The 10,095-nt window shown below is 37.8% G+C and overlaps 1 protein-coding gene across 1 annotated transcript in view; it reads left to right on the forward strand.

Moving 5' to 3' along the window:
- The window catches only part of Dcdc1 (doublecortin domain containing 1), a 360,393-nt gene that overhangs the window by 123,806 nt on the left and 226,492 nt on the right, over window positions 1-10,095 (forward strand). The window contains 1 exon segment of the mRNA XM_021194912.2: window positions 1,479-1,551. Coding sequence (XP_021050571.2) covers window positions 1,479-1,551 — 73 coding nt within the window.

Here is a 10,095-nt window from a genome sequence, read left to right on the forward strand (position 1 = left end):
ATTGTGATAAAAACTGCATGGTACTGGTACAGCGACAGACAGGTAGATCAATGGAACAGAATAGAAGACCCAGAAATGAACCCACACACCTATGGTTATCTGATCTGAGAACCTGTCTCAAAGAACGAAGTTGTTACATACTCCAGTTGAGAAAGCTCTTTGTCAGATGCCAGCTCTGTCTGTTTCTAGTGGCGTTACTCTGGTGACGGAGTATTGTGTGAGTTAATTTCTTACATTTATAAAAGTAGTATTTTATTTCCATAAGGATGTGAAATCTATATCTTTTTGAATCAGAAACTGGAAATAGTAGGAAAAAAGCTTGAGCTGACTCAAGCAGTCAGTTGGAGGTCACTAGTGCACTGTTTAGAGATACAATCTTCTGTGTCCAACATTACAAAATACTGGAAATCATTTTAGCCCAGTGGAGTGTGTGGATAGATACTTTTGATGTACTCATTGACTTCTTATCCCAACATAATGGCAGCCACCTTATTCTCTTTCCTACAATGAGATTTTGTTGAAAGGGCTCTGATATAGCGGCCTCTTGTGAGGCTATGCCAGTGCCTGGCAAATACAGAAGTGGATGCTCACAGTCAGCTATCAGATGTAACACAGGGCCCCCAATAGAGGAGCTAGAGAAAGTACCCAAGGAGCTGAAGGGGGCTGCAACCCTGTTGGTGGAACAACGATATGAACTAACCAGCAGCCCCAGAGCTTGTGTCTCTAGCTGCATATGTAGCAGAAGATGGCCTAGTCAGCCATCGTTGGGAAGAGAGGCCCCTTGGTCTTGCAAACTTTATATGACCCAGTACAGGGGCACACCAGGGCCAAGAAGGGGGAGTGGGTGGGTAGGGAAGTGGGAGGGGGGGTAAAGGGGACTTTGGGGATAGCATTTAAAATATAAATTAGGTAAATACCTAATAAAAATTGGGAAAAAATAAAATTTCTGATAGAAGAGCCCAACCTAATTTTCAAAGTTGTTATATTGTGATTGTAAATTTTAAAGTATTGTAAACCATCTTTTTTAAAAAAGATTTATTTATTTATTATGCATACACTATAGCTGTCTTCAGACACACCAGAAGAGGACATCGGATCCCATTACAGATGGTTGCGAGCCACCATGTGGTTGCTGGGAATTGAACTCAGGTCCTCAGGAAGAGCAGTCAGTGCTCTTAACTGCTGAGCCTTCCCTCCAGCCTTTGTAAACCATCTTAATCCATGTCCAATGTCTGCAACTTAGGAAATTCTCTCAGCATTAGATTTCCTAAGCTGTATATTTTACAGAAAGTTAAAAGTTCAGTATGGGTAAGAGTTTTGACTTCTAAAAACCCCCAATTCTTCTTTCTAAGTCCTCTCAATGAAGCTCGTCATCACAGAAGTACTTCAAAGTTAACAGAAATTATCTTTTGTTAATTTTGTTTGAATAAATGTTGCTGTTGTCAGGGATTCATGTCTACTGTTTATATTTTTTTTAGTTGAACCTTATCGTGAATGAAAAAGAAGCAAAGTCCCCATAAAAGGTCATTCTTTCCATAACACAAGAGGAATGCCACATGCCATAAGAGGAATAACACATGCCACAAGCAAATGTAAGGGACTCATTTTGCTAACACTATCAAGACCATAATGTACTATAACTTCAAAATTAACAGAAAATTTACCTTGAGTATTGCAGTAGATCAACTCTTGTTAATTCTGAAAAGCTGAGAACAGAAAAAATAAAAAGTTGTCCAAAACTGGCAATTATTTTATTGATGTGTGCACCCTGAATAATCATGCCAGAAAGAACAAATCAGGCCACGACTTTCTGAAAAATCCTGAATGTTTCTCCCTTAAGTTTTTACAAGTTAGCACTTGAAAGTCTGTTTTTAAACATTGCAGTGTAAGAGGGTCGTTAGAGCTTTGGTAGCTCTGAATCTTGTTTGTATTAACTAACATCTATGGATAGAATTCTTGTTCTGGGTTTTAGCGAGGCTAACTCAGTTATCTTCTATAACGAGAAAGCTGTAGTTTACAAATGTCAACCCTGAGAGAGCTAGTCATCAGATTCTGCCGGCAATATTGTAATGAAGAACTATTAAATCAGACCTCCCCTCCAAAGCCCATGCTGGGAAGTTGACAGCGGATTCCATAAATGAAATAATAACACAAAATTGGTGCCAGACAAAGGAGGGAAATGATTTTCATGTCGCTCCCTGGAATGCAAAAGCATTTAATCTTCCTGAGGAGTGGGCCTGGATTTGCTAGTCTCTGCAAACCACTGTGAAAAATAAATCTATAACCAACTCAAAGAATAAGATAATGTATACATTTGAAAAAAGACTTGCTATTTAAGTTTGACCAATTTAAATATTGGTCAAAGTCATCTATCTAAAGTGTAAGGTTTTAGTATTATATTTTTTTATTTTAATGGCTGTCTTGTTTTTTCTAACTTTATCTTTCATAATAGATGATAGATAAGATATACAAAATTTTCTGCATGAATTCAACACTTAGGTGAAAATGTGTTACTTTTGGGACATATATGGCCAGTATTAAGGATGATATTGCAAACATAGATTAGAATAATCAGTAGGGAATATTTTGCAGAAATTATATGTGACCATTTCCCGCTATGCAATGAGTAACAACTGTGTAGATTTAAGTTACAGTTTTGGCTTCTTCCTCTGAACAGTTATAAGATAAATGATTAGGTTGCTAGTTATGAATTTTAAAAAAATATATCCCTCTACATATGTTTAATCACAGTTAGAGAGATTTTTAATGTAAAATAATGACATTGTTTTCTTGTTTCATTGTTTTAGCTCTGATGTATATTTCTAATCCTTGTATGTGTGTGTATGATTGTAGGTGTGAGTGCAGGAAGGGTACACGTGTCCATGACAGGTGTGTGGAGGCTAGAGGAATAACCTTGTATATGGGTCCTCATCTTCTACTTCATTTGAGACATAGTCTCTGGGGTCGCTGCTGCATACATCAGCTAGCCTACAAGCTCTCTCTCTCTCTCTCTCTCTCTCTCTCTCTCTCTCTCTCTCTCTCTCTCTCTCTCTCTCTCTCTCTCTCTGTGTGTGTGTGTGTGTGTGTGTGTGTGTGTGTGTGTGTGTGTGTGTTCCTTTCCTCCATCTCTTACCTTTCTGAGGCAGTGCTGATACACACTATCAGAACCGGCTTTACTGTTGATCCAAACTCAGGTTACTGCACATGCAAGACACATGCCTTCCCGACTGATCCATCTCTCTCGTCTTCCCTTTGTTTTTATGTAATATTGTAATGTCATTGGAACAGGAAATTAGTGGTCAAGGAAAATGATCATCGTTTTAGATATATAAAGTATAATGGAAATTTAACACTTATCTTTTCTCAGAAGTCTGATAATATTAATGTTTATTTAGTATGTCTTTTATTAGTTTAACTGTTAATTACAAAAGTAGTGGGTTCATTGTGATATCTTCACACATACATATTGGCATTCTTATTAGCAGTTTTGTATTTATTTAACACTAATGCTGTGTTCTTTCTATAAAATTTTAATTAGTTACATATTTAATTTACCAGGCACAAATAAAAAATATGGGTAGTTTTTTGATTCAAAAATCAAACACATGGATAATTACTAAATTATTGCCTGTAAAATGATTCAGTTGGTTTAGATGTGTAAATTGTGCAGTGTTTAGGTTAGCAAAAGTGAATTCAGGTTTTAGCTGCAGTTCATGCACACTCTGAGAAGTGAAGTCATAATGGAAAAGGGAAGCGAGAAAATTTAAGGGAACTTATTTCCATGTTTTCTCAGCTCAGTCCCCCTTTCTTTATTCTGATGTTGCTGAGCTGGAATCCAGGGTTTTGTGAATGCTAGGCAAGTTCTGTACCACCAAGCTGCAACCCCAGCCCCACAGTTTATTTACATAAACGTGAGATTCTATATGTATCTCAAAACCCTGATAACGTCATAAAATCTCAAGTTTAGTTCCTGTTTTACTGTCTGGTCTCTTCTTTTAAAATGACCTTTTATTCAGTAATTACGCATAGATCACAAGGCTATTTTGACACAATGATATGTTAAAGTTAATTTTTTTTGTAAGCTTGTAATTCATTATTGTCAGTTTAAAAGTGTGTTATTGGAGGTTTTCTGAAAAGTAGATAGCAACTCTGGGCTAATTAGGCAAAACTGGGCAGAACCAGCCAAACCAGTGTGAAGTCAAGGAGGAAGGCTTGTTAGTGTGGAGTTTAGACAAGTTAGCCATTGCACCAGGGTATGGACATGACCTAGTATATCTGGTCATTGGTGCCAACTTGGCGAAAGTGTTCTGAGCATGGCAATTAGATCCCTTAGTGAGCTATACTCCTATTAGAGTTCTGTAAAGAACAGCACTACCTCAGCCTCAGGATCTAGTTCCCATCAACATCATTGCCATCAACCTATTTGCAAACAGGTGAGTTGAGAAGACATTTAAAATACCTCCATTTTCAGTGGTCTCTTCCCATATCAGTAGATGGGGATGCCAGGTTGGAAAGCCACCACATAGGGACCTCTAATTGAAAGCAAGGTAGATCTTCCCAAGTTACAGGAAAGTGAAGATGTAGTAGTCACTGCAATGCTGAGAGAAGTACCACACATGTCAGATTCCCCTGGGGGTTATACTGTAGCTCAGCTACCAAGTCAGAGATACTTAGCTTTCTTTCAGCTCTTGTGATTTTTCTGGTCTTCTTTTATTGATTCAAGATTGTATTAATTCCCCCTTTTAACTTATGAAAGCAATATATTTGTAGACAAAACAACGAAGAGATTTAGGAAGGTTAAAATGTATTCACCAAAATCTCTGCGCTCCTTTCCTGGATTATTGTCTTTCATGTGTATGTATGTATGCATGTATGTATGTATGTATGTATGTATGTGTATGTTTGTTGGTGGAGGGAGGGTGTTGCATGGTGTACATGTGGAATTCAAATGATGAATTGCAGATTCCCACTATATAGGTCCCTGGGATCCAATGCTTGTTGGCTACTGTCTTTACTTTCTTGATCATTCCGTTAGTGCCCCTCCTTTGTTTCTCATACTGTATTTCCAGTCTGGCTTTGAACTTGCTAAGTAGTTCATAGGTGTCTTAAGCTCATGTCAATCCTTCTGCCTCAGCCTTCCAAGTACTGAGATTACAGGTTTGAGCCACGACATCTGCCTAGAAATTTGGGTTAACAGACTGCCTTTGATTTGAGACCATCCTGCATTTTTCTGAAGACCATATTTCAAGAATAGAGACAATTATTCTATGTGATGATTTTGAATGCTAGTTCTGCCCAAAGTACCCTGGAGCTCTTAGTAACGTGGGTGGATTCAAAATCTCAGAGAAGTCAGCCCAATAGCTGTAGCCACTGCAAACCCAGGAGTTCTTCAAACTGGTTTCTAGTGGTAGACAGGCAATATTTAGCAATGTGTAGCATTGATGTAGACAATTTCAATATGTAAGATTTATAAAAAAATATAAAGAGGTTAATATTTTGTGCCGACTCTAAGCCATTTTGAGAACTTAATTGAATTCAAGAATTGCATGCATGTATCATAGAGATGTGTTCAAACGACTGACATACATAGGTATAGCCATGCTCACACTTGCCTTATTTCAGAAGTTTGGCTTGTTTCCTCAACAGAATATTTAATTTTTGTTTGATACCTTCTGTTCATTTGCTACACTCCCAAATTGTGTGCAAGTGTCCCTTCCGTACTTCATTGCCATGGAAGAGGGAATGAGTGGGCTTTCTCCTGCACAATGCGATGCTGCGCTTTTTCAGCATACGCATGCGTAAGCCTTCTTTTGTGAATGTGCCAGATAGGGTCAGATAATGTTTAAAGGGAAAGGTTTTATGTCTCTCAGGCTTCTATGTTTCCACATGGATGCTCTCTCACACACATAGATTGAATTATGAACAGACCCATTAATGCTGGGATCACAGAAGGTCAAGTTTTGTCTTCTTTTACTCCCATTCAGATTGCTTTTGTAGAGAGAAAAAAGGATTTGCAAAGGAAGAAAAAGATTTATGATAAAGATTTTTTAAGAACACTTTTCTCCTTTTAGCAACATCTTTGATTTGAAAAAAGATCATATTATGGAAAATAATTCAATAATATTGTACCATTTTTTCTTAGTTTAGTGTGAGTTAGTTCATGTGTGTAGTTGTCTTAAGGGCAACATGTTTTCATAATAACTGAGAACAAAACATAGCACTTTAAAGATAAAGGTCATATAAATATGTAAAGTAACAAAGTTTGATGAGAACTAAATGGAACTATCATCAAAATGTCATTAGCAGGGTTCTTGACTAATTTTCTCCTTGTTTATGATGCAACTTAATCTTTGCTCAGACATAAAAATTTTCAGTTTTGAATTAAGAAAACAGCTAATAATCCCTGCCATTGTGGCTCACAAATAGTAACAAATAATCCAATAGAAGCAGTTAAAAAAAAGTAATAGAAAAACATTTTGAAAGGACAAAGACTTTATCCCCAATGAAAAATTTAAGACTTTAACCAATAGCTCTTTAGAGAGCAAATGACATCAGCAATTGTATGGTTGGTTGATTTCTGATGTCACATAGAATCCCTTATCAGTTAAAGGGTATGAATTGTGACAGTAAAACCAGTCATGCATAAAATGCCCCTAAATCAGAGTTTGGGAGTCCTCTGGGAGCCCTCCTTCCTTCTCTTCCTGCTTTCTCTTCTGGTTTTGTGCTGGTGGCTTGCTCTACCATGTGGTGAAGCACATCAAACCGAAGAGAACAGGGTTTGACAGAAAGATTCACTATATGGTACAAACATTAAATGCCATGTAAAATTCTGTTTTCCCAAGTCATGTGATCTTGGGAATGACTTCAGAGAGCTCCTGTACTTTCCAGAGAGCCCTTGTTTAGGGCCTTTGCTTTTTGAACTTTGATTTCATCAATTAACCAGAAGAGCAGGTCACCTGGCCTGGTGTTTGGCTCTATGTCAGCTGCTATCATCTATCACTGAGGGTAATTCTCTAGGATAAAATATCACGAACAAGACGAAGCAACAGTGCCGACTTGCACTGGATAACAGAGTTTATTAAAGGTCACAGCTTATACAGCTAACTGTGCTGTGAGGAGTGCAAAGCATTCCTATTAGAAGGAAGGCTTCTCAGAGGAGCCACCCATTGGGTCTTATAGTCTAAGAACAATATTGTCTTCATTTTTTCTTCCTTTGTTGTTTTTTCCTATTTACTTCCTTTGTTTTCTTTTTCTTTTCATGTCGTCTTTTTTTTTTTTTATATTATTTTTTCTCTTTCCCTCTGTGGCAGCTCATCTCATCACTCTCCCAAGCCCTCTCCAATGCCTTATATGCCTGTGGTTATTAAACTCATATCCAAGTTCCTCTAGTTAGACATGAGGGCTTACTTATAAATACTTAATAGGAATTGGCACAGACCTCCCTTGCCAATAAGAGCTGTCCATTACTAATGAGTTATACATGGTTGAAAAGATTTTACAGAAAAGAATATATTAATCAATTCTTGGAAATATTGGCCAATTCTAAATCCTAGTGACTCAACACAAAGTATATATTACATGCTATCAACTTATTAACACAAAGTATACAATATGTATTGTCTACTTACATATTAGCTGCATGGTTTTTGTGACCCACTCTAGAACGTCTTTCCTAGGCTGTGACAGAGGTTGAAGGCATTGCTATTACTGCAGTATTGGGGCTTTTGTAGCAGGGGCAAAGACATGTGGTAGAAGTGTTCCATGGCTCTTAGGGAGATGCTGAGCAGTGCCATCTGCTGCTTCTGCTCACAGCATGGACCAAGGCAAAGTGCATGCATATGCAAACACACACACACACACACACACACACACACACACACGCGCGCGCGCGCGCACGCACACATATACGCACACACACACAAGCACACAAGCACACACATACACATAAGCACACACATATGTAACAATAATAGCCAAAGGAAAAAATAGTGTCAACTTGTCAACTGTTGAGTTAGAGGGGACAAGGGAGAAATTTAGAAGAGGTTGGTTGAGAAACAGTGAAAGAGAAAGGGGAGGGGAGAAAGTGATATACCGTTATTTCAATTTAAAACATTAAAAGAAGCAAGCAAATAAAAACAAATATTGTTGAAGATGCAGAGAAAACGGAAGACATATACATTCCTAATGGGAATAGAAACTAGTCCATTGTTGTGGAGATAAATTTGGAGGCTCCTTTAAAACAACTGAAAATAGAACTACCAAATAAACCATCTGTGCCAGTCCTGGGTATTATTCAAAGAACTCTAAATTAGCATGTCACAGATACACTTTCACATCAATGATTATTGCAGAATTGATCAGAAGTAATCAAAACACACACACACACGCACGTACATAAAGAGTAGAATTTTGTCCATCCATAGAGAAGAACAAAATTATGTAATTTTCAAGAAAATTGATAAAACTGAAAATTGACATATGTGCAGTTAGTTTTTTTTTTTTTTTTTTGGTTTTATTTGCTTTGTTTTTATTGTCATCTTGACACAAGCTAGGGTTATCTGGGAAGAGGGAAGCTCAAGTTGAAAAAATATTTCTAAAAGGATTGGTCTGTAGGTGATTCTGTCAGGGCATTTTCTTTGGTGAATGGTTTATGTGAAGGCCCAGCCCACTGTAGGTGGTCCAACTCCTGAGCACATGGTCTTACATTATATAAAAACTCTATCTGAACAATCCAGGAAGCAGTCCATGGCCTCTGCTTCAGTTCCTGACTCCAGGCACTTGTCCTGAATTCCTTCCCTGACTGCCCTCTATGTTGGGCTGTTACCTAAAAAATATAAGATGAAATAAAACTTTTCCTCTCCAAGTTGCTTTTGGTCAGTACTTTATAACAAAAATAGAAAGTAAGCTATAGTTATTGTCTTAGTCAGGGTTTCTATTCCTGCACAAACATCATGACCAAGAATCAGTTGGGGAGGAAAGGTTTTTATTCAGCTTACATTTCCACATTGCTGTTCATCGCTGAAAGAAGTCAGGACTGGAACTCAAGCAGGTCAGAAAGCAGGAGCTGATGCAGAGGCCATGGAGGGATGTTACTTACTGGCTTGCTTCCCATGGCCTCTCATGTTTGGTCCACCTGTTCAGACTGAAGTATTCCTTCAACGAGTCTCTGTAGAACTGGCTTAGTGGTCATAATCCTTTAGCTACTGCTTTCTAGGGCAGCAAAAAGAGATGATGGTGAATGTTAAAGAGAAGGGGAGAGGCATATGAAGGAATTAGTTTAAAGTGTATTACATACTTATGTGAAAACACACGTGCAACACCTAGTCAATGAATATATGCCAAAAAATCGACTGACTGCGTAAGCATACATTTGTTATTTGTGATTAATGTGTGATTAATCTCTATCTTTTCCATTACTGTGTGTCTGGTTTTATGCCTATACCATGTTATTTTAGTAACTGTAGCTTTATGGTATGTTTTGAATTCAGGTACTAGATTCCTCCAGCTTTTAAAAAAGGATAAATTTTTGCAATGTTGGGGTGAAATACCCCAGTAGGTGAAATTCTTGACTTGTGAGCAAAAGAACCTGGGTTTTCCCTATCAGACACATTAAAAAGTCATGCATGGTGGCACATGACTGTAATCCAAGTGCTGGAATGGTGGAGGCACAAGGATCCTTAGGGCTCTAAGACCAGCCAGCCTTGCCTAATGAGTGAGTCTCAGTTCCCAATGAGAGTCTCTATCTCAATAATAAGACTGATGATTTCTGAGGTAGGATACTTGAAGGTGAACTCTTGTCTGGCATTCACATAGATTCCCTCACACATGCATCTACATTTTCAGAAACAGACACATGTACATGCACACACACACACACACACACACACACATGTACAAATGTATACACTGACACACAAATTGCTACTTGATACTTCTCACATGTCATTTGACAAAGCCAAATTATTTAATTATTGTTTATGATGTAACTTTTTCCAATCTTTTATTCTTCATTTATGTTTTTGTTTTTGTTTTTGTTTTGTTTGTTTGTTTGGTTTTGGTTTTTCGAGACAGGGTTTCTCTGTGTAGCCCTGGCTG

This window comes from Mus pahari, chromosome 3, assembly GCF_900095145.1.
Source record: "Mus pahari chromosome 3, PAHARI_EIJ_v1.1, whole genome shotgun sequence".
In the NCBI taxonomy this organism is placed as follows: domain Eukaryota; kingdom Metazoa; phylum Chordata; class Mammalia; order Rodentia; family Muridae; genus Mus; species Mus pahari.